Source organism: Myiozetetes cayanensis, unplaced genomic scaffold (genome assembly GCF_022539395.1).
Source record: "Myiozetetes cayanensis isolate MyiCay16 unplaced genomic scaffold, myiCay2020 scf6-25, whole genome shotgun sequence".
Lineage (NCBI taxonomy): Eukaryota > Metazoa > Chordata > Aves > Passeriformes > Tyrannidae > Myiozetetes > Myiozetetes cayanensis.
In genome coordinates, this window is record NW_026087853.1 from 14,919,185 (window position 1) to 14,944,107 (window position 24,923).

Sequence of the window (24,923 nt, forward strand, 5' to 3'; positions counted from 1 at the left end):
TCTTAAATACACTTTCCAGAGGTGCTGTTAGCTTTGCTGAGGGGCTCAGCTGTGTTTTGCTGTGGTTCTGTTGGAGCCAGCTGGGGGTGGGACAGGGCAACCCCTGGCCTTTTGCCACAGGAGCCATTCCCGCAGCTCCTCTACTGCCAGCACCTTGCTGTTTGTACCCAGCACAGCAGGATTTTCAAAAACTGACAGCTGGCAGAGAAACAAATCATCGTGCTGCTCTGAGGGTCCCAAAGATGCGGTCCTTGGCTAAGCTGTAGGCTGTTTGATTACAAGAAAGGTGCCATCCTCAAGTGTTCACATCCTGAGTATCAATTCTCAAATGGAACTGAGACAAACCCCAAGTTGCTAGGAATAAAATCTTAGAGCAGTTCTCACTAATGAAACTTGGTGAGTGTTCCCAGCTGGTTTAACTAACTAACCTTTATAGGTTCTGTCCTGGTTTCAGCTAGGGTAGAGTTAATTTCTTCCCAGTAGTTGTTGCAGTGCTGTGTTTTGGATTTGGATTGAGAGTAGTGTTGTAACACACTGATGTTTTGGTTTTTTGTTAAGTTGTGTTTATCCTAAGTCAAGGACTCTTTTCTTGTCTCATGTTCTGCCAGTGAGGAGGTACACAAAAGAAACTGGGAGGAAGCAAGGCTGGGACAGGTGACCCAACCTGACCAAAGGGATTTTCCACACCACAGAATGTCATGTACAGTGTATGAACTTGGGGGAGTTGCCTGGAAGGCAACATTTGGGTTTGGAAAGGGGGATCTGACATCGGTCAACAGGTGGTGAGGAATTGCATTGTACATCACTTGTTTTTCCCTTTTCATTATCATTATTTTTATCATTTACCATTATTACTGTATTTTACTGTATTTGCAATTATTAAACTGTTCTTAACATACAAGTTTTACTTTAATTCTCCTCCCCATTCCACCGGGGTGGGAGGCAGAAAGGGGGCATTAGGCGAGTGGCTGTGTGGTGTTTAATTCCAGCTGGGCTTAAACTACAAGAGTCCTCTTCTAAGAAAATGATCTGAAGAAATTTTGCTTTTTTGTTGAAGTTTGTCTAACATTGCAAATGAACAGGAGGGGCATGAAGCATGGTTATGATAGTGAAAGCTTTGAGTACAAAATTACTTGTTCACAGAATATTGGAAAAGGCAAAATAGTAAATGTTGAATATCTGAGATTAATGAGAATGTATTTTACAATGTGCCCATAATTGAGAAACATTCGTTATAGGATTCTTTTATATTTTAAGCCAGTCTGAATGGGCTGCTTTTATAAAGGCCTTAATCTGTAGGAGAACCATGTACAGCTTTGTGTTGGAAAACTTGGTTGGCATCAAAACCAGTTACGTATGAAATGCAACATTTCGTAAGAGAGATTTTCTTGAAGATCACAGTTTAGTGTAGCAGTCCCCAAAATAGCTAGTGATGACTTCAGCACTTTGATTCTGATGATAATTGAAATCTCCTTTTTATTTTCATTTAAAATTTTATTTTTAAGAGATCTGTAAAGTTGCTCTTCTCAAATACTGAAAATAGGACTTATAGGGTTTTTTCAGTGAGTTTATTGTAATGTGTTGGTCATACAGTATTACTTCAGTAAATTGTTGGTCATACAGTATTACTTCAATACATGTATTGAAGTGTTTGGGATTTTGAGGATTGTGTTTTGAAGCCTCTGCAAAAGCTTTAATGAAAGTTTTGTGTCACTCATAGCTTTAGGAGTTGGGATTCTCATGGTGTCTGGAATTTTATGATACTTGAATGATAATTTTGGATGCTAGCAATCACTTTGCAAAGCTGATTGCAAGTCATGTGTTTTTGATGAAACAGTAGCGTCTCAAAGACAACAGCTACACTGGAACTCAGTATGAAGGTTGTGTCTGCACAGGGCATTTTCAGGACATCAGTGCTCTCACGTTTTCTTTCCTTCCTTTGGGAACACAGTGAGGAAATCAGAGGTTGGTTCAGTAGCGAGCTCAGTGGCTAAAATAAAGGATCCATGAATTTCCGTGGATGTTTCCGGCCATTCATTGTTGCTGCAGTCAGAACATGACCTTGTTCAAGTTCAGTGAGATGTATGGCTCTGTCTGGAAAAGCACCGAGGTGGTGAATTTTTATAGTTCAAATGATGTAGTTCTGTAGAAACCTTAGCCAGTGTGAAATATTGCATTACTGTGGGGAGAGAATGTATACCCAGGAACTTTATGGATCTGTATGCTACCAAGAGCATTGTGACGTTGCCATGAAAATAGAACGTTACCTACAGGTGCAAGTTTACTGATGGAAATACAATAACATTGTAACACACTTCTTTCTTAGCAAGTGAATTTTTTTTGCTATCCCATTTTTGTTTGGTTTGTTTTGTGCATGATCTCTTCTCTGACTGCCTTTCCTCTCAACACCTTGTTTCTATAGTTTCCTGTTATACTGTTCCTCACAATTAGCCTGGCAGAATAAAGGAACAGGGAGGAGTAGCAAACTCAAAGGATTATGAATTATTTTACATATCTAATTTTGTCACCTTCTGTGCTGCTTCCTTATCTTGATATAAGTAGAACATAAAAATAGAAACATCTTATCAGTTTTCATCCGTTTCACTGCCTTGTGAAATACAAGACCTCAGATGTATGGTTAAAGCTTATCCTCAGAGTAAGCAAGGGATTTCTAAACCTCTTAGGACTCATGCCCTACTTAGGAGGTGCTTACCAAATTTGTTTTGTTTTTTTTTTATACATACAGTTTGTAGTGCAATTTATATATGCAAAGCTTTCCTAAGAGATCTTTGCAGACCATGTGACATGCCTTTTTGCAGGTGGAAATGAAGCACCCTCTTAATTTGTGGTGTGGGTTTTTTTTTTTTTGTTTGCCTCCTGTTGCATTCACTACCATATTTACAGAACAGGTTTACTAAGGACAGACAGTTTTCTGAATGAAGACCACAGATTGTGACAGTACTCAGATGTGTTGTTTTATTTTTGACTGACAGCTTTGTTTCTTCAGATAGCCAGGAGTGTTATAACAGTGTAAGTGATGATGTAGATCTGCTGCTTGTATTCCAACTGCCTTGTCATCTGGAATAGAAAATGCAAGCGTAGTCAGTATGATTTCACAAGTAACCAGGCTGGTCTAACACCTTGTTCTTGTTGCATGGAGGAGGTTCTTTCTCCCTGCCTTTGCTCAAGCTGCTGCTTCTCTATGCAGTTTCCCCTGGTTACGTGTTCCTGGCCTCTCCCTTGTGTTGATGAACACCAGAGGTGGGAGTTACTGTGCTGGGCCAGCCAGCAGAAAACTCTATGCTTCTTGTTTTGGGGTTAGTGTCTGCTGGCTGGCCGAGCTGATTTGCCTCCCACAGGGGCCTGAATAGTTTAACAGCTGGTGGAAAATGAACAGTGGCAGCAGCCAGTGAAGGACAAAGGCAAGGGGAACCTTATTCTCCTACTGTGAGGAAGGATGTAGTTCATCTGAGTAGAGCGAACTAACTGCTTTTCATATTTGGATCTTATAACTGTTTATATTTATAAGAATACTTAAATATATTATGAATGGAATTTTTTAGAAATGGAATGTCTCATGTTAATGTTGGGTTGGTTGGACTTTTGCCGTGTTTAAAAGTTTAAGAGAAGAAATGGTAGCCAGCTTTATCAGTGAATAGATACTGGTATATGTCTATATTGTAGCTCCTCTAGGTTCCTTTAATCTATCCTCAAGGGTTGAAGGTTAGTATTAACTTTTCTATAGGGAAATAATTTCATTGGCATAAACTCAGGATCACTGAGACCACTTTTGTTTGAGTTTGATTTGCATGGCAGTAAAGAAGGGGGCAGAACCTTCTTAACCATACCAAATGTAAGCCATTCCTCCTCCCCTCCAATCTGTCATGTAAATAACAAAATTTTAGAATTTTAGGTTAAATTCTGCTCAGTTTTCCTTGCACTGAACACTGTTTAGTTTGTGATCTCATAAAGAATAACTGAAGACAATAACTTTGTGAAAAGTGAAGTGGCAGAATGCTGAGATAAATTGGAGGGAGTGAGGATATCTGGCTAATAGTGCGATGTTGTGGGTAGCAAGACCTTTAATAATTGGAGAGCGTTTGATCTCTACTCCAGGCTGTGGAGAGAGAGTGCTGAATTTAGATATTTCTCTGGTGTCAGCAAACGTGTGGCAGAATGCATAGTGGCAGTTTTTAGTAGCTGCTCTGATCAGTGATGTTATCAGTTGCTCTGTTGCTTCAGGAAGTGTGGCATGAGTTTCTGCAAGTTCCCACCCCACTGATGATAAAGGATTTCTGTTCATGCATACACAGTTCGAGTGGAATCAAAATATGTCTGCATAAACAGAAATCCTTTACTGTAATCTCATATTGTCTGAGGTTGTAAGCTGTGCTTCTTTAACAAAAAGTGGGTGGGAAATCCCTTTTGTCTCTAGCTGAATCTTGAATGCAGCTCACTTGAGCCCAATAACTTGGTTTATCTCCATAACTTTTGCAAAGACAACCAACATATGAAAACACCAACAGCTTCCAGGCCTTCCCAGATTTTTCTACATTTAATTATGTGAACAAGTTGTTCCTTAAAAGTGTGCCTTATCTCAAATGCAGATTTTCCTGGGCTCAGCTTCCAGCCACACTCCTGTTTTTCTTTTTCCCATTTAATTATAGTCACTTTACCTTAATGGAAAGAAAATGCTGTGTATTAGTCAAGGCTCTAATGGGATTGCTTTAGAGCTGGATTTAAGGAGAGGCAAAAGTTGGGGACTTTTTGGTTTTAGAACACCTGGTAGAATTAAAAAAAAAAAAACCAAAAACAACCCATCCCCACAAAAAACCCAACCAAAACCTCCCCAAAGCACCAACTAACAAAGTTGCCTAAAGGTGCTCTCTGTCTGACAGTGGTGGTTGTGTACCTGAGACAATCGTCTCTGAGACTGACAGATGTAGGATACTGCCTTTCAAGAATTTACTTGAGTTTTCCCAGGTGAACCTGGAGAGAGAAGAGGAGGAGATTGGAAATGGTAGACAACTGCAAGATCTCTGGGGATCAAAGGCTCATTTGTGTGTTTTCATCTGAGCTTTGGGTCATCTCATAGATGAAGAATGTCCTTCTCTTCACCTGGCAATTAATCAGTGATTTTCTTTTTTGTCACTCATTTTCTTTACCTTTTTGGGAGAACCAAAATTGGATTCCATTGTCGTCATCTTTCAAATGGCTCCCCAGGGAAGTGGTCACAGCACCAATCCTGAGAGTTCAAGAAGCATTTGGATTGTACTCTTAGGCACATGGTGTGACTCTTGGGGATGGTCCTATGCAGGACTAAGAGTCAGACTGTGATCCTTGTGATTCCCTTCCAACTCAGCATATTCTGTGATTCTGTGAAGTTTGCACTGTGCTGTAATGTGGCTGTTTGGTGTAGAATGGACAAGAGCCTCTGTCCCCATCACATGGCTTGGTTTTTACCTTACATCTAAATAGTCTCTAGTATTTAGTTGTTGTTAGTAGCAGTAGGAAAACTGGTTTGTCCTTTGAGAAATAAATCATAGCAACAAGCAAGATTGGAGAGAATTTCTAGCTATCACAGCATGTGCTTTTCCTGTTCTCCAAGGCCCTCTTTGATCTTTATGTCCTAAACAAACATAAATGAGAAGAAGCTAAATTTTGATCATTTTTCCTCAGTGTGGTTACTAGAATTGTTTTCAGTTAAACACCCGAAGACCGTGATGATCCTTTTTCCCACACTTTATGCTTCCAGTGTTGGGTATGACGGGTATGACATGCATTCTTATTTCTTGGTTTTGCATTGCATTTGGCTGAACGGGCCAGGTTTCATTCAGTATTCTATACGATACATTGTGACTGTCCTGGCTTGGTTATTTACTGTTCTGATGATCTTAACATTTCACAAAATTTGGGAGCTTGAATATTAAAAAACCACCAACGTTAAAGTAGTATAATTCAAAAGTTGCTGTAGTTTTCTGTTCTTAATATGTGCTGTCATAAAATACGTTTCAGTAGTAGAGGTACTTTGAAAGTAAATTTGCCTGTGCATGAACAGTTTGGAAAGCCTATAATATTTTTCTTTAATGTAAGTTTTGGCTGTCAAGCAGGAAAATTGTGTAGATAGTGCATAACTGCACAGTGAAAAGGCACCATGCCCTCTGTGTACTTAAGAGGCAGAAGAGTGAATGATTGTGTGTAATTAAAGGTGTTGGGAAGTGGAGTTCAATTTCTTTGAACAGCTGACTGTATTTTCTGCATCTGGTTCTACGTGTGTATCATCTGCATCAGTCTGCAGCCTTTCTACCAGTAGTACCTGTTGGTCTGCACATGTTCTCTAGATACTCTTCTACTGTCCTACTGTCCCCAGAGACCTGGCTGGACGGGATCCTGGGCAGCCTGCTCTAGTCGATCTTGCTTGGAGCAGGGGTGTTGGACTAGATGATCTCCAGAGGTTCCTTCCAGCTTCAGTCATCCTGTGATGCTGTGAATCCTTGCTACTAAGTAATCAGTGATAGAATCATAAGTGACACCTGTCTATCCGTATGTTGTTTTTCTTGTCTTTAATGTAAACCTTTTAGAAATCTAAGACTAGTTTTGGCATTCATTTTAGTTTAAGTTACTGAGTGCTGAGCACTGAGTTGAATGAGTACTTGGAGATTTCTGCTAATTTCCTCTTTAGGCCAGTGCCCTTACTCACTGTTACACGCACTGGGATCAAAGCAAATGTCTTTGTTTTAAGTGTATGGTCAACTTGTTCCCCAGTTAAAAATGTGCATTTCATGCTTCTTCTGCCAATTGAATATGAAATCATTTCTGGATCCAAGATTTCCAGATCCTCCTCTGGAAGAAAGCTCTGTTTCAAAATGTCATTCTTAATAAATGTTCTGTGTGATCTATAAGCTTTCTCTTGTTTCCAGCTGTTCACTCTGAAATTTTTGTCTGGGTACTATATGTGGCAATTGACCCCTTTGGGATCCTTATTACTGCATCCCATTCCTGGACAAAATTCCTTAGTTTGGCTTTTTATATTTAGGCATAATGATATTCCAACATGTTATAGGAACTCTGAGAAAAAAATCATCTCAAATTACTGGAACATGCAACCCTTCAGTACTCTGACCCTTCAGTTTTACCTTTAGAGAGAGTAAGAGTTTTAGGGATTAAGAAGGAATAGTTTTCTTTCTTGCTCCCAAGCTAGTTTCCCTCTGGGAAGGTTTGAAGCATCAGAAGATTGATTACAAGGCAAGTCTCAACTTGCTGGAATTCTGCACATCAACATACAGTCCCGTTGGGACCCTGGAAATCTCATACTTGTCCTTTTTACCCCTTGGCTCTTTCCTACCCTTATTCTTTGATTTTTTTTTTTTAATTATTTTTAGTCTTGAGTTTCTTATTTCTTTCTCTTTCTGGAATACAGTACAGAGCAGGTGAAGCAGCAGTGTCTTCTGTTCTTACAACTCCATGCTTCATCTAATCCATCTCCCTCATGCACTATCTTCATTTGAAACTAATGATAACCATAATCTTTAGTCTTCGATGTATTTGGACAATTGTGCTTTTTTAAGAGTCTGAAATATGTTAACTGAGATACTGAAGATTTTGGTGGAGAGTGGGAGAAGCAATGCAACATGTGATATGCTTCTAGATTAATCTACTTGTTTACAAGGAAAGATTAAAGTTTGTTTGTTTACAGGTTCTGTAGTTAGTTTGTTCTATATTTCCTATTCCTAAATACTTCCTATTCAAATTCAGATCCTCAGGGCTTGAGTCTTGAGGATTTGAGCCTCTTTGCTTAAATCATTGTAGTAGGAGATTTTATCCTAATTTGCACTTTTTTCTTGCTGCTGTGTAATTCAGAAGAAAGCAAAATGAAATACTAAAAGTATTTTTTTAATCTATGCCATTTGGCATGTAAGGAAGAAACAGTGGTTTTCTGTATAAACTTTGTTGCTCTAGATGTTGAGCTGTCGAGGAAGGCTCCATTGTAACTGTTGTTGTTAGCAGGCAATCGGGTGTATTCTTACCAGTGCACCATAGCAGCATGTCATGGATATTTCATTGCAGAGAAACCTCTGGTGCACAGAGACTTGGTACCAGGGCAGGGTTGTTGACAGTGGTTGTCGTAGCAATGATAGCAAGTATGTTGTCCAAGAGGTGTGTTTCCATTGTACCTTTCAAGTATTTCCTTGTGATGGAAAAATACACTGAAAATAATAATTATTAGATCCTTTAAAAAGTTACTTTTTCTGCATTAATATTAGGAACACTTGAGAAACCACATAGATGGCAGTCGAGACCTAGACAAACTTCAGTATTTTGCTTCATTTTTATCTGAGACTGTTGAGCCACCACAGGAAAAGTAATACTTTAGCAGAGCAGTTATTTAGTGCCCTACAGAAGAACAGGTAGCAGGCAGGTTCATTAGTTCTATTGAGACCACATCATCATTCACTAGGAACTATCCTGGTATACCCTGAAATTAAATAAACTTTTAAAGCCACCTCTTAGGGAGGGACTCTGAAGGCAAGAGACAGAGCTCCTAACCTGTATTTAGCTAGGGGTTTTTTTTCACTTTTAAAAAGGAATTTAGAGCTAGATATTCCTCTCACCTAGCCTGCTAACAACTCCTGGGTTCTTCAGCAAGGGCCTGGAGGCTGTGGTAGCATTCATCAGAAAGCTGACTATTTTGCATTTTAGCATGTGATTCAGTGGATGTTTCAAGATGGATCATAGTTTTAAGCTAATAGTAATAAGTATTCTTCATCATTCTTGACCAAGGATAAAGGAAGATTAATCCTCTATTTTAATTTTGTTTTTCTGTGAGCAACTGCTTCAGATTCCGATAGTATGGTAAAGAATTTGCTTCCAAAAGCAGATGTTACAAATTATGTAGCAAAGCAGCTTTCGTTGTATTTTTAGAGTCTGTTTTACAAAGATACGTCATCATGTGTGGTTTTTTTCCTATCCTGTGTTTATGCCAGCCTGTATTCTCATTTTGAAGATATTTAGTATTGATTGATATTGCAGAGAGGGATAGTCACGTCTGCACAAGGTTCTTCTTAAGACATTTTGTATGAGTGTGTCTCAGCTTTCTCTAAGCTGAAAGAAAGCAGTTTGCATGTGTAGAAATGTCTGGGTTTTTTGCTTTTTCTTTCAGTGCTAAGAGAGATGGGCATTTCACCTAAGGCATCCTTCAGTTTGTCTTGCAATTCCAAGGTGCTCAGAGGTACCTTTGATTACAGGCAGAGGACATCCTATTAGCGAGGTGGATTATTTCAGTGATACTGTGATGTTGCAGAAACAGGTGGGCAAGTGAGGCTGTTCTTTTCCAGTTAGGAAATGGTTCTGCAATGCAATTGTGATAAAAGTCATCAGCCCCCTAATTTTACCAAGTAGTTGCTTTGATGAACTCTTCAGCAGAGAAATATATGAATAAGAAGGAGACTTTCCTTTAATCAAGAGTTTTATAGTGATCCATAACTGTCTCCATTTTCCAAAAGTGGGCTACTGGTTTTCATGGTACTGAAACTGTTTTCAAACAGATTTGCTGGTCTTTTGAAGCATCTATTTAGACTGGCTGGAAGAACACTAGACTTCAAGGTATCAACCTTACACAGTTTAATTCTGTCTCTATAAAGTATCTCATAGAAGAATGTAATCTAGTTCACTCATACTGTACTGAAAGAAAAAGAAAAAGAAAAACAATTTCTTTTCAAACAATGCTTACATTGTTTCAGGATGTCTTAAGGGATAGCTGTAACTGATGAAAATCTCTGGAAGACCTATAGTTTCATAAATGGTTTCCTTCAGAAATGTCCATGTAATAAGTATTTTGTTATAAGCACAATTGAGTCATGTTCCTACTGGCACAGAACAGTTCATACACCTCAAGCCAATGCTTTGTTAATAAAGTACTCACTCAGTAATAATTTGATTTAAAAGTTTGTTGCTGATGTCTGGCCCTGACTGACTGACTTAGCAGATGAGTGACTCAGTAAATAAGAAAAATTCTGCTTTGCAGTGGCTTTTATGGTTTGCAGTCTGTGACCTGTTGTCTTCAGGTGTTAGTCACCAGCAGCTGTGGGAGTGCAGCACTTCTGCGATGAAAGCCAGTCTGAGAGTAACTATTTCTCTTGTGGTGCTATGTCTCATGATCTGCAGCAGTGGTATAGGGAAAGTATGAGTTGTACTGTGGATGGATGACCTAGAAGAACAGCTTTTGTTTTGATGCTTAACTGGATCCGTAAGCTGCAGCTACTTTTTTTCTCTCCCACCTTTACTCTGAAGGAAAGTATGCACATTAGATTTTGCTGCACTGTGGCTGTCTCTGGATCCTTAACTTCTCTAACTTGCATCAGTGATGGGAACAAAATATCTGGGTGCTATAGACTACTTTGATTCTCATCATAAGGTGTCTGGGCAGTTCCAGAGTATGTGTCAGCTTTCCCTTAAGGCTTTGTTCTTGTGTCCTGTCTTCAGAAACAACATCGTAATTTTTCAAGTAGTTGTCAGAGGGAGAAACTTATCTTAGGGTGAAGGGGGGAGGGTGAGAGAGGGAAGAGAGAGATAGGATAAATTAACTTTTCAAGAGGTGACTTCATATTTCTCTTCTCTTACTTTCCCCAATGTGAAAAAATCTGTGTACAAGAGAGGAATAATCTTACCAACTTTATGCAGAGTGCTATATCTGTGTCTATCCCTATCTTGTTCTTCTCCACAAATGGGTGAGAACTGGTCTTATAAAGCTGGTCTCCCTCTTTATGTGGTGCAGCTGGAATGGCTGCACTTTGCTCTTGTCCGTGCCAGGGCTGTTGTTTGGTTATAGGCAAAGTGATTATTTTCCCCTTTAGTAATAGGAACGACTTTCAGCACTTTGTTTTTCGAATTCTCATACCTCAGGGCATGCATTTTCACACCTAGCAGTGCAAGGTTTATTTTCGTTAGTGTCTGACCTGTTCTTCAGCTAATCTGGTATAAGAATCCAGAAGTAGTTTTTTCACATGCTTCCTTGACGATTTTGCAGTTTGTATAAACAAAACATGTCTGGCAACTGGTGCACAGCATAGCTGTTCTTACCTGTCTTTCCATAAAGAAAGATCTACTGTATTTAACTTAACTAAAGAAGTGCTTGTTACAGGAGTGGGGACCAGAAGAATTTTTGAGACTTACTTGAAGGAGTGCCTTTGAGAGGGAAAGGCACATGTGACACTTTCTTCTTAGGCACTTTTGAAGTTCTGCTATTTGAAGTGTTGAAGAATGTCATTGATAGACCTCACGCTTTTCATTGCAAACAGCCTTGATGATATTTCAGCTCTCCAACCAAAGCACTTGTGTCATTTGGCTTCCTGACTTTGACGTTCATGTTTCCTCAACCTTCTTTGGAAATGGAGCTCGCTCAGCAAAGCATTAAACTGAATAAAAGGAAAGAGGAATGTTACTTGTTAAATGAAATACTTTGGTTTGGATGAGTACACATCAGAGAGGAAGTATCAACTTGCACATCCCTTAAAACTTAGAGTTTGACATATTTTCACCCTATTTTAAGTTACCACTTAGCTTAAAAAAATACAAATAGCAAAATTATTCTCCTGTGTGGGACATTACTATGATGACCTCAAGTATTATTTTCAAGGTTCACTCCTAATTTCTAACTGCCTTTTTAAAGAGGTTCATAAACAAAAATTGCTTACTCAGATCACATACACTGGAGTCTTTTGAATATTTTGGGTAAAATACCTGTCCTGAAAGGACCTGTCAATGACTTATTCTTTGCAAGGCAAATAATTGCATACAGTGAACTGAAGTACAGTTCTGTGAGTTTGGAGCAGGCCTCTGATCTCTGAGAGCCTTTCACACAGCACACATTAAACTGCACCAAACTAACCTGCCTTGCATTGGTGTACAAAACCAGCTGTCTTTTCTGTTCATGCAGCTTACACTCTTTGATTTCCAGAGAGATGGAATAGTTGCAGACAGTGCAATCCTATGGAGTGTTGGGCTAAAGCTGTCTTTGAGAAGGGTAATTTTGGTCATAATATCTGACTTTACTATGAGTTTATAATACCTATTGTAATGAAATGTGGGATTTGGAGTAAGTCTGTAACAAAGGAGATTTGGGCTGAAGTATCATGTTTAGATTTGATCAGTTTAATTTCTTGTTTAATTTATATGTATCAATGTTGGTTGGAAACTGGCTGGGCTCAGAGGTTTGATGATAGGTTAAAAAATAAATAAATCCCATGTGTGATGTATTAGAAGGGGAACCTCTCAGGTATTGATGCAGGAAAGGATCTGAAGGTCCTGTTGGATGAGAAAAGGAATGTGAGTTGTCAGCAAACCTTTGCAGCAAGGAAGACCAACCTCACACTGTGCTCAGCATTTTGAGAGAAATTATTATTCCTGTACTGTTTGTCACTTATGAGACCTCATCTGTTGTATGATGATGTGCTGTATCTAGCTTTAGGTTTAAGTTTGAATATTGATATAGCAGAGTTAGCCCTATGGAGGGCTAAGGGGGCCCTAAGTTAACCCAAGTTGCTAAGGGGGCAAATGTGAGTGATGTGAGAGAAGCAGTTAAGAAAGCTGCATTTGTTAAATCTTAGAAAGGGAAGCCTAAGAGAGAATCCTACTGCTGGCATCCCCCCTGCCCCAGGTACAGAGGTGGCCTCTTCTCAGAAATGTACACTGAAGGTGTTGGAAGCTATGGACAAAAACTGCAGCAAGGGAAGGGTTGAGTGGATAACAAGGAAAAGATTTCTGCAGTGAGAACAGTGAAGTGTTGTACAAAGTTGTTTGGAGGGTTTTGTAATCTGTGGAAATGCTTGAAACTGTGTATGATCCGGTAGCTTCCCTAGTGCTGAAGTATGGTTTTTATTTCTTTTTCTTCACTTAGTACATTAAAATATCTTCTGTTTTTCATTTTTACTGAACAGACTTTAATGAAAGAGTAGCAAAACTAGTTAGTGTAAATTGCTTCAAAAATTCTTGGAATTATACTGATAACATTGTGAATGTATGGGAACAAATTGGGTCCTTCTCTACTTTTATTTCATCAGAGGATTTAAAATTTCAGATGTAATATATTAAAATAAACTTCAAATGAGAGGAGCTTTGAGAGCTTATGAAATTAAAAATGGCAGTTCTGCAGTTTACAGATGAGTGGTGTGGTCCGGGATGATGAACTGGATGCAATGAAAGGGAATGTTCTCCAGGGGCAAAGTGTACTTGTTTGCCTTTGGCCAACCTCAGCCCAGTCCTCAGACAGGCTCTGAGCCTTCCAGAATCCAGACCTGTGGCTGGGGTGGGAGGCAGTGTGGGATTTTGGGTTTGGGCCTTTTCCTGGGGAGTGCAGCTGACCATGACTGTGGGACCAGGTGGCTGCTGTTGTTACAAGGTGATTGAGCAACAGAGGCTCTGGACAAGGGATTTCAAAGCCTGATGTCAGTCCCTCCAGGTGCTTATGCTGAGAGCATCTACTGCCCCTTTCCCTTCTTTTTGCTGTACTCTGACATAATGTGTGTGTGAAATTCACACTGTAGCAAGGAATTTATCCTTGCTTTCTAAGCATGGGAAAGACTCTGCAAACCATATTAAGTTATAAGTGTGCTCAGCCCTGATAGACTCACTTGTTTCCTGCTGCAGCTAACAATGGGGTTTCTTGTGCATGACCAAAATATTTCTTACTTACTGTAAAACCTTCTCATTCTAGTTCTGTTCAGAAATGTTACGTTTCCAGGGTGCCAGGGGATTAGCCAGCCTTCCATGCAGTATACCCTAGGTTGTATCTAAAATACTATAGTGTACAAATTTTGAGCCTTTAGATTTTCAGAAATTTTGTTCTCTTATTTGTTTTGTTAAATTGTACGTCAGAGGTTTAACATGAAAACATTTTAGTCAAACTTTATAAACTGATCAACTTCATTTTTAAGGGATGTGCAAATTGTATGATGGACTTTCTGATGCGTGTCAAAGTGTGCTCATTTGCCATATGGGCATTGAATAAGTAAATAAAATTAATTTTTTTTGGTTGGCAAATATTAATAAGATTTCATTATTATACTGTAGCTGTCTAATTGAGTGGTAGTGGCATTTTTTTTTAAAGTGGGAATTGTGTGTCTTTAATATGTATTTGGAAGATGTGATTGTCATTGTTTTTGCAAATGTCTCTAAAGCAATGGTGCATCAGGAAGATTAAAAAAACAAACCTGGGGTTTATTTTCCCCTTCCTTGTCTTTTCGAGGAACCAGCATATATTGCTAGCATGTATCAAAGCTGTATCTAGAGTTTTGAGGATAAATTAAGCAGAAGGTGCTCGGTTTAGGCAAAACCAAATACCTGTGAAGAGGCATAAAGGTGCTCTTAAGAGAAGATGCATGCAGGAAGTGACACTTCGAGTTGTTTGTTGTCTGATCTGGAGATGAGTATATCTGAAGTATCAGGAGAAGCTTTAGTGGTCTTCTTTTGGTGGACTTTGGGAAATGGAGCTGGCACTACAAATTTACGACTGATGAATTTGACAACTATGATTAGATGAAAACTAAGCAGGCTGGTAGCCAGGTGGCATCTGGGGTGTGATTTGTCTTCATCAGAACTTTTCTAGTAGTGCTTAAACAGTAAAACGTAAGTGAATGGTAGTTGAGAACAAGTAAATGTTGAGCTTACCATGGATATCTCTCCCAGCTACACAGTATAAAAACATAAATGGAAAAATAAGTGCTCCCTTGATGCTTTTGCTATTTTATCTGGTCTCTTAAATTTTGTCTTGAAGAAATTGTGGTTTAAGAGTCTGCAGTTAGCTGGAAGTTTTAAGGAAAAAAGTTCTAGGTTTTTGTCTTTCTATTTGGTAGGACATGTTACAGGACAGTATTGGTCCTTGTAAGTTACTGTAGAATGACATTGTACTGAAATTTGCTGTAATGAAAAGATAATGCTGATGCATTTATACTTCCTGAAATATATATATTTCCTGAGGGAAGGCTTCTCCTCTGCAGTAACGCTGACTTCTGCATGCCCTGGTCTTTCTGGGACAGTGATAATGGTGGTGAGAGCTTTTCTGGTGGTTAACTTTTTGCCTTTCTCCTTTCTAAAATCCTATTTTATTTATTGATATTACATATTTGGGTTATTCAGACATTATTTGCAAGGCATGACCAGATCTTTTCAAGTCCAAGATAGAGAGGTGATGATTTTTACAGCACTCTTCTCACTAGAGGAAGAACTAACACATTTCAGTAAAATAGGTTTAGTGGCCCTGGGTAGAGTAGAGGATGACCAGTTTCTTAGGTAAGCCCTAAGAAACTGGGAGAGTGATGAGAAATGGACTTTCATGCTGAAGAAGACTTGGGATGGCTGGAACCTTAACAGGGTCTGAGTGAAATCTACAGACAAAATATGGATGGTGATCCAGGACATCATGAGGGACATGTACCCTCAAACACATACATTAATCCAATATCAGTATTCATATTTGAAACCAGATTTTTGGTAAAGTGGATATCACACGTATATCTTGTCATGTTCAGAAAGCTGCATAAAGCTTTGGAATAAAGTGCTGCTTTTTAAGGAGGAAGGCGAGAACACTGACTTCAGGTTAGTGTTCTCATTCTTTATATCTTAAAATACATGGGACTTGATTCTGCAATGAATCATGCTGGGAAAAGATAAATTGAAAAGTAAAACAAAGTACTACATGACTTGTGATAAACCTGAGTACTCCATGCTGTGTTTGTTTTGGTTAGTTTCTATTTAAAATTCAGGCAGTGGCTGTCTCCACTGAAATTATAGTGAAATAAAATTATTTCTAATGCTTCCTGTCTTTGGTTTTATTTACAGATGACATGGCAGAGCTTCTCCTTGGGGAGTCCAAACTAGAACAATTTTTGAAGGAAAATACTCTTAAACAGAGTAGTAGTCCACGGGCCCCCAGCCAAAGCTGACTGAGGTCAGGAAACATCTCACGGCGGCTCTTGATAGGGGAAATCTAAAGGTATGTAAGTCAGTCTGAGCAAGAATTGGAAAAGTTGAAATTGTAGTATTGAGAAAAGTTTCCTTAAATTATATTTGGAGGTGCAGAAATTGATGTTAATATCTGAGAGCATTTTCTGTCAGAACCTTCTGATGCTCTTAACTGTTCTGGTCCTTCTTTTACTTAACTGTTGTTGTAGTTGCTACATCAGCTTATCTCTTCTGTACTCAACATCCATCTTTTGAGAGATTAAGAGAAGCTTGTTTTACAGTCATCTATAACTTTTGTTTCCTGTGGTTTCTGGGAGTATTAATTTCTCTTCCTTTTCTCTCCTTATTCATCCATTAATCCTTTTTTTCAAGACATTTATTCTGCCCTGATACTTTGAAATTGTATGAATTAAATATGTAGACTGTGGAATGGATATCATCAAGTTTTGATACCATGTTATTTTCAACTGTGCTTGTGGTGTTAGAAAAAAAATAATTGGAGGGATTGTAATGATAGGCTGCCTTTAAATAGTTTTTGTGGATTCCCCCTTACTTCAAGCTTCTCAAATATTAAAGGAGACATAATTTTGTTGGTTTGTTGCTCTGTTAGAAGAAATATCCTGAGGGTTTCTACATGAATATATACAGAAAACACACCTAATAATTACTGGAAGGAAATAGGTGTGTTTTCCCAGGAAAAACCCTTTCTTATTTCTCTTCTTTCTAGCCAGAATTCCTACAAGAAGCTAACCTAATTATGGCCAAATTAAACTATGTGGAAGGTGATTACAAAGAAGCTCTGAACACATATGCCAGAGTTGGCGTTGATGACTTGCAGCTCACGGCAGTGCCACCGTACAGGCTACGGATGATTGCTGAAGCATATTCTACAAAAGGTAAGATTGCTCATTCCAGTATCATAATGTATTTTAAAAGTTAATTTATATCTTGTCTGAAGTTGGAGACTTTTTGTAGTGTGAATATCATGAACATGGTAGTGGAGTACCATATTTATAGATGAAATAAGAGGGCCCTTTAAATTATTCAGAATTTGTGCTAGGTCGACAGGACATGTGCCTCAATTAATATTCTAACTGTGCTGTCACCTGATCAAGTTTTTTGAGTGTATGTATTTAAAAGTCCTTCCATATATAAATGTCACAGTAACTGTGGCTAAATACTAAAAGCATTATAATTGTTGCTGAAAGTTAAGAGTTACAAAAAGCAGTGCAGTTTTGTGGTTGCTGTGGGCAGAATGGAGAACCTTAATTCACTGTCATGCTTTTTACTGAATGTTAAAATGCTCAACCTAAGCTATGTTGCATAACTAAATTACCACTTAATTGAGAAAAGTAGTAATGCATGACTTGGAAGTTTTACTTCTGAAATTTTCTTACAAGGATATAGTTTTTTAAAAACAGAAGTGAAGTTAATTAAAAAATATTTTCTTTTTTAGTGGTCTAGTGTGATTGTAATGCTGGCCTTGTGTCTTAAGGTGGCAGTGCCACTTCAGTTTAGAAAGCTGTAATAGACTTCAAGCTGGGTCAGTGCGTTGAGGAAAGTGTCAGTTTGTATGCCAGAGGTTTATTAGAATTTACTGAGCTAAATGTTTGCTTTGGTCTGCTGTGTTTAAGCTTGGGTTTGGTTGCACATGTACTTTTTGTTATGGCAAGAGGAGTGTCAAAGGCAGCAAACAATTTGTGAGAGACTTCAATAGCATTAACTGACAACTAATCAAGGATTGTTTCTAATGTTAGTCTTGGAAGAGAGTGACTGAATTCCACCAACACAGTCCTCTAGTAAACATTAGACAAGCATGAATCATGGTCTGTAGAGATGTCAAGGAAATGAGGGAACTAACTGACAAAAGGATGCTTTGTAAGTCTGGTCACTGTTTAGATCAAAGTGGGAAGGGAATACGGGGAGTTCTTCTATATGATGTAAATCTGCCCAGTTTTGTCACACAACATCTGTGTGGGCTTTAGAGCAATGTCTGGTTTGGGTACACTCAGCTTTGTGGATTTTGGCTGGGTTTTTTTGCTTTGTATCGTTTTTTAAGTCTGTGAGGATGTCTTCAATTTGTCATGTTCTTTCCAGCAAAATGAAGTCTTGGACTTGATCAACTTTAAGTACCTAAATTTACTTATATCTGCAAGGAATCCCAGTAATTCAACTGAATCTTTTCCCAGAGCATCAACTCTTCATTTTATTTGACCTCATAAGGATACAAACTGGTTGAAATGTAGTAGCATACATTTTTCAGAAAAGATTAATATTAATAACTTAATTTAAATATAATATATGCAGAAATAGAAAAATATGTATTTTTTTCTGCTCTGGAATGTTTTGTAGGTTCAGATTTAAAGGAAAAAAAAAAGAGAGAAGAAAACCAGCATATCTTCTGTCCAGATGTGTGTTTTTTTTTTTTCTTCTGATTTCAAATTTTATTCTTAAAACATTGAAATATGTCATATGAAACCTTATATATCTTGACTGGATTTTGCTGGTTTGGTCACTTCTACTGGGTGACTCGCTACCAATTTACTTGAGCAAACCAAGCAAACTGTTGGGGTTTTGTTGTTGTTTTGTTCGTGTTCAGAAACATCATTTTTAGTTTCCAGTTTAAATGGAATTGTAAGATGATTAGGGATGAAAGGGACATTAAAGATCATCTAGTTCCAAACCTCCTACCACAGGTAGGGGCACCTTTCTCTAGACCAGATTGTTCAGAGCCCCATCCAACCTGGCCTTGAACACTTCAGGGATGGGGCATCCACAACTTCTCTGGGCAACTTGTTCCAGTGTCTCACCACCCTCCCAGTAGAGAATTTTTTCCTGATATCTAATATTAATCTGCTTCCTTTCAGTTTAAAGACATTCCCCCTCCAACTTTCTTGTAGGCCAGTTTAGGTACTGGAAGGTGCTCTAAGACTCCCTGGAGCCTTCTGTTTCCCAGGCCAAGCAACTCCAACTCTCTCAGAAGATTCATAAATTTTAATTTCCCTTATTCCCATGGTAGAAGATTGCAAGAATATAGTCCTTTTTGTGTTCTAGAATGAGACGATAATCACAGAGCAGTCTTAAATTCAGTATTCAAAGTCTAGACAGGTTTAGAGTACTTAACAACTAAATAACATATGCTCCTACCCAGTAGTGTGCATTTATTTCTCACTGTCTTCCCCCTTCTGGCTGGATTTTCTTCTTTCTCCTTGTAAGAGTGAACTATAAACTTTGCAGTCTGAATTCAGAGTCTCTTCAGAGGTGACTGAGGTTTGTAGCTATTACCCAACTAAATACAAGTTATTCTTACAGGGATTCTGTGCTTCACTGGGATTTGTATTTCTTCTTGTAAGTTCAAGGATAACTGGATTCTATAAAGATAAAACTCTTCAGGGTATGTAGATTCTATTTCTTTGGCAGTCATAGCACCATGTTATTAAGCAGCAAGGGACTGTCTGCAGCTGTTTGCATTGGCCCAGCTGCATTATGCAGTGCTGCAGCCTGCGGAGGCAGGGGAGGATACCTGCTGGATTTGCCCCGATTCAGTCCAGTTCCAGTGGATTTGCAGTCTTATATGCTAATGTGTCTGATACTGCTGTTCTTACCACTGATAAAAGCACAGGGCAGATAACTAATGGTAAATTTTAATCACCTTAAGTGTTTTTTTTCCTTATTTAAGGTGGGACCACCTCCAAGTGCTTACCTTCTCACTCACTTCTCACCTTCTCATTCTGTAACCTCAGAGGGGACAGATTGGGTGGGATGCTGGAGAGAGATTCCTAAAGATATGCTCAACTCTTCGGGAGGTGTGTGTGTTTATTTGTGTGTATATATGTGTGCACGTATATAAATATCTGTTTGAATGTATTTATGTTGTTAGAAGGTAAGTTGTGAGAAAAATCCAAAGAGGGAGATTCTTCCTCTTCAAGCTCTCGAGAGTTGAGTGTGTGTGAATGCATTACCCCCTCAGGGTTGTTTCTATACTTTACTGCAAAATGTTCATTAAATTACAATAGTCTGCTTTCTGAAAGTCTTTGTTACAATAGTCCAGGAAATTTAGTGTCATTGCACCCCTTAAGTCTTCAACTTGGAGTAACTGTTAAACCAAAGAACTAAAGCTATCTACTGCCTGTGGCACGCTCACAAAGGAAGTCTTCAAATTTTTTACTACATAAATGAGTTAAATACATATATATCTTTAAAAGAATGCTTTTAGTTTGATATGCTACTTATAACTTTAGTTGTGGATGCACAGTTATAAGACTGTATGTGAGAAGAGACATGATATGGAATGGTAGTAAGTCAAGCTAAGGATTCAAAAACTCAAGTCCAGCAAGGAAGATAGTTTTTATTTTCTTGGAAATGTGTAGGTAGAGAAATGCTGCTTCAATCTTCTGAAGAAAGTTTCTCAATAGATTTGTTAAAATGCAATATTGTAGAATTTCAACAAAATTTTAAGAAAAACTTATCAAATTATCTTTGAAATATTTTCTATTTCCTTTACACATAGCTCTTTGCCAACCTGTGATGTGCAGGGAATCAGAGGGTCTAAGTGCCCAAGCAGTGTTGGAAAGTAGTTCCTGTCTGTCACTCCTCCTGGAGAAAATAGTCAAAATTGTTGGTGTGGTGATAAAGGCATGGCTGTGTTTTATCTGGCTGAAGAGCTCATAGACAGGTTGTTTGGTTTTAGTTTTTTCCTGGCTCTGGCAACAAAAAACGCTGCTAAGTAGTGATGTGTTGTGGTTTATCCTGAATTAGAAGAAGATGTAAGATGGTTTGATGAAAAGTTATCTGCTACTGTGTCCATTAAAACAGCAGGGAGTAGACTGGCCATGTGAATGCACGATGCATTCACGATGCAGAAACTTACTAGAATAGGTCAAGACAGCACTGTTTAGATATCCCTCATGTAAAAACTGCAAGGAGGTAACTGCCTCACAGTACACTGAATGTAGTGCAATTCTGATATTTTCCTGCCTTTCTTTACCATTTCCTCAAGTTCACAGGTTAAAAACAGAGTTGTAGGAGAGAATAATTTTCTTTTATGTAGTTAACTTCATGGAGTAACATACTTTTTTGACCTCACACTGACTTTTTATATATGTGTGTGTGTGCTCATAAAATACAGTTCTGATTAGACCTGGTGATTTCTTTACTTTAAGAAAAGAGCTAATTTTGATGCTGTGCTTCTGAGTAATGGCTCTATATGGCTACGTAAAAGATGTTGTGTGGGATAGAGTATTAATGAAATCATAGGTTTTATATTAAATACATAATTTTCAAAGATTCAGAACCTTACTTGGAGACATTCAGGGGAACATTTAAAAAATATAATACAAAACATAAGTTGGAAAGATGGAGCTTTTCAAATCAGTAGTTGACTTAGTATTTGCAAAAACATGAGAATGCTTATTTGGATCTGTAGGTTAACTTTTTCCCCATCTGCTTGTAAATTCATATGACACAAAAGCAAAAGAGAAGCACCCGATAAAACAATTTGCTGTAGCAAAATGCCTGTGGTTGGAGGTGCCAGTTTATTTCAAGAATGTGTGATGAGGGAGAAAAAAATAGGCATAGAAGGATGACATTGCTGAGGAAATGGGCAGGTTTGCATGACTGTTGTTCGGAAGTGTTAGCCTGAGGGCAGGTGTATGAACATTGCTGGAGCTGGCTCCCTGAAGCTGTTGCCTGTGAGTCACAGGAGCACATCATACGTTTTAGTATGAAGTTTTAAGGAGCAGTACAATAAAAAAAAACGTTTTTTTTTCTTCTGGCACAAAAATAACTTGGACCTCAGTAGTGGTTATTAGAGCTTTGTTAAGCAGTTTGAGCAAAGCTAAGAAATGAGGCTGGGCAGGGGAGTGGAAAGGAAGGACAGTCTTGAGATTGTGGTGGCAAGCCTTGGCTCAAAGTAAAATGTGGATTTTGCACATTTCTGGCTGTATTACATAGTTGATATTTGAGTATCTATGTAGGAAGAACTACCTTCTGATAGGTGGAGAAGGTTCCCTTGCTCAAGAGGTTAATTTTGTCTCTTTAGGGTCTATTTGTTCATTTTCTTCACTACATCAGCTTAATTGGCAATGCTCAATTCTGAGACTGAGGAAGATCATGAAGAATTGAAATAAGACAAGTTTCAAATCCATAAAGAAGTAATGAAAGAGTGCCTTTGTCTGACTTTTTTTTCATGTTAAACCTGTGTAAGTAGCTCCAACTTTTCCTACTTGCTTTTCTTACAAGACCAATCAGAAAAAAATTCTCTATACGCTGTTACCATATGGAAGCATATATTTAGAGTCCATTTTAATGGTGGCTGAAGTTAACATTTCCCCACGGATGTGGCCTCTGGGAACAGGACAATTAAGTTTCTGCAAGTTTTCAGCAGTATATGAATGAGGTAATATACTGGAAAGCACACATAGGTATTATTCAAATACTGTACATGGCAGTGTCTCTTATGTTTCTAAGCAATTTTGTTTGCTTAGGGAAGCAGAGATGAGATGGATGCACAGTGAGATACTGAGGTGTTAATTTGGGAAGGTGCAACTTGTCAGGAACTCTTAAATAGCAAGTTTATATTTAAATAATAAATAAGCTTACTGAAATTTTAGGTAACAAAACTGATACTGCTGTGTAAGTCAAAAGACATAATTGAAAAAATGAATTTATAATACTTGGCATTACAAACTGGTGACTCTGTAAAAATGCTTATAGAGGATCTTAGCAATTTAAAAGTCTGACATTTCTTAAAGTCTGCAACTTTGTAAACTTGATTTTAGTAAAGAGAATGTGTTTAGAATTAGTACAGTGTATAGATTAGTAGACTACTCCAGGTATCTGTCAAGATGGCTGTGTTGTATTACAGTAACTAATTAAATATGTGAGGGATGTTGTCTGTAAGTTAGACTGTTTTATTACAGAATTGTAGCCTTATAGCTGCAGGCTGTTTTACATCTCATATTGCCTGTTTAAATAACTGTGTTTACATTTAGATGATGTATGTTGAGAAAGGTGAGACTATCTTTACTGCTGCTGACCCATATTCAAATTTAATGTTGCATTTACCAAGTTAAATGATTGGCTATTAATTAGTTCTGTTTACAGAAACATGGAAATACTCATTAGGTTCAGTGGAAGTGTCAGGTGCATGTGAATTGCTACTTTGCAGTTAGGAAAAGATGCTGCACTTAACTTTAATCATATACGACTGTAATGGGATCTTGTGCACTGCCAGCCTGTGTCAGCAGACACCAAGCAGCTCTTCGTGGAAGAATGCTAAATGAAAGCTGGTTTAGTAATTATGCTGGGGATCTCTAACCTCATTAGGGAATGGGTCAAGAACTCATCTTGGGTTCCCTCCTCCTGTCTCTCTGTGCAAATGTTGCAGGCTGTCAGCAGGCAGTTTCCAGACCATAGCTGGGAACCCTCTGCCATGGATTCTTCAAACTTTCTCCATTAAATCTTGTCTTTCCCAGACTGCATTTTTGACTTCTGCTCTGCCAGAGCAGGGACTGGAGGAAATCCAGGCATTTATCCCACTTTCCTCAGTGCTGCTTTTTTTTGAAATACAAACACTGAATGAAAATAATATGCTTCTTATTACAATAGAATTCTTTAGATCATGAGCAGTTTGGTGGTGTCTTGTTCTTAGCTTCTTCCAGATCTTTAGAATTTCTTCAGAATCCTCCCTTTGGTAGAGTGAGGAGAGGAAAAAAAATTGTTGGGCACAAATTAAAAATTAGTGATTCTGGCCTTTTTTTTCTCATGAAACAGGAAAAATGGGTATCACAGTGGAGCCTGTTCTTTTTCCTCAGAGATGCTTTTAAGAGCAATCCTGAAAATTTACAGCAAAACTGTAAATTTCATAGTTGAATCATCTCCTTTCTCCTGAGCAAACAGCTTCCTTGGTGTCTACTCTGTGTACTGGTGTGCAGCAATTCTGCTTGGGGGGTGTTCAGCAAAAAGATGTTCACTCACTTCAGGATCTCCAGCAATGATCAGTCCTTATATCAGCTTTTATCTTTTGTTTGAACTTTTTCAGCCCCTCTACAAGATTCTGGTCTGTCAAAGGGTTGGACTTGATGATCTCAGAGGTCCTTTCCAACCTGGCTGATTCTATGATTCTCTTAAAGGGCTGTACTGCAGCAAGAACTGGCTGGTACAGGGTCATGAAGAAACAAATGTGTGTGTTAAAGATACTGATCTCTTCTGTTTACAAGATATTGTAAAAGTCTGTTTTGTTCTCTTAAGAAAATGCAAGGATTGGAATTTTACATTTAGAGGAAAAGCGTGACAAATTGTTTCAAAACAGTTATTTCAGATGATATTTAAAGAAATCCCAGAGTATTGTTGTGGTCTTATTGACTGCTTGGAGTAATGAGTAGGTATTCAATTCAGAAAAGGAGATGAGTATTTCTGGGCTTTTTTATTTTCTCTTTGAGAAACTTCAAGACACTTAGAAGCCCTATCATAACTATGGCATTGGAAGAGTTGTGCTGATGTAATGACATTCTACTATGAACATGTGTGACAAAAAGCTGTGTTCAGATCTGGAAAGTTTTGCTTATGTTACTCTGGGTTTCATCTAGAATGGAATTTAATTCCCTGTAAGTGGTCTGTGTTCAAAAGAGTGGCTAGCCAGAGGAACTTCCTTAAAATTCAGATATGCTGGAAAAGGGAATATTGACTTTTTTTCTGATGCCTTTTCTGGAAAATGTGTATGGAACTAGCCACAGAGATCCTGCATTCTGAAAGTTTTTTGAGACTTCCCCTGCCACCAGGTCTTGGCATAAGGGGAGGGGCAACTGAAGATACTTGAAAAATCAGAGAAATTAATTGTTTGGTTTTCCTTGGACGATCTTTAGCAATAGGCAATTCCCACTAAAACAGTGCATCTGCAGCAACTATGAAAGTTAGAGTTAGCATATTTGCCTATTATCTATTCTTTTTCTCTTTTCCTTTATAAT

General features: G+C 38.3%; 1 protein-coding gene across 1 annotated transcript in view; it reads left to right on the top strand.

The window, feature by feature from the left end:
* TTC7B (tetratricopeptide repeat domain 7B) overlaps positions 1 to 24,923 on the top strand; it is a 136,155-nt gene that overhangs the window by 3,665 nt on the left and 107,567 nt on the right. Inside the window, 3 exon segments of the mRNA XM_050335350.1 lie at positions 15,835 to 15,915; positions 15,918 to 15,988; positions 16,685 to 16,853. Coding sequence (XP_050191307.1) covers positions 15,835 to 15,915; positions 15,918 to 15,988; positions 16,685 to 16,853 — 321 coding nt within the window.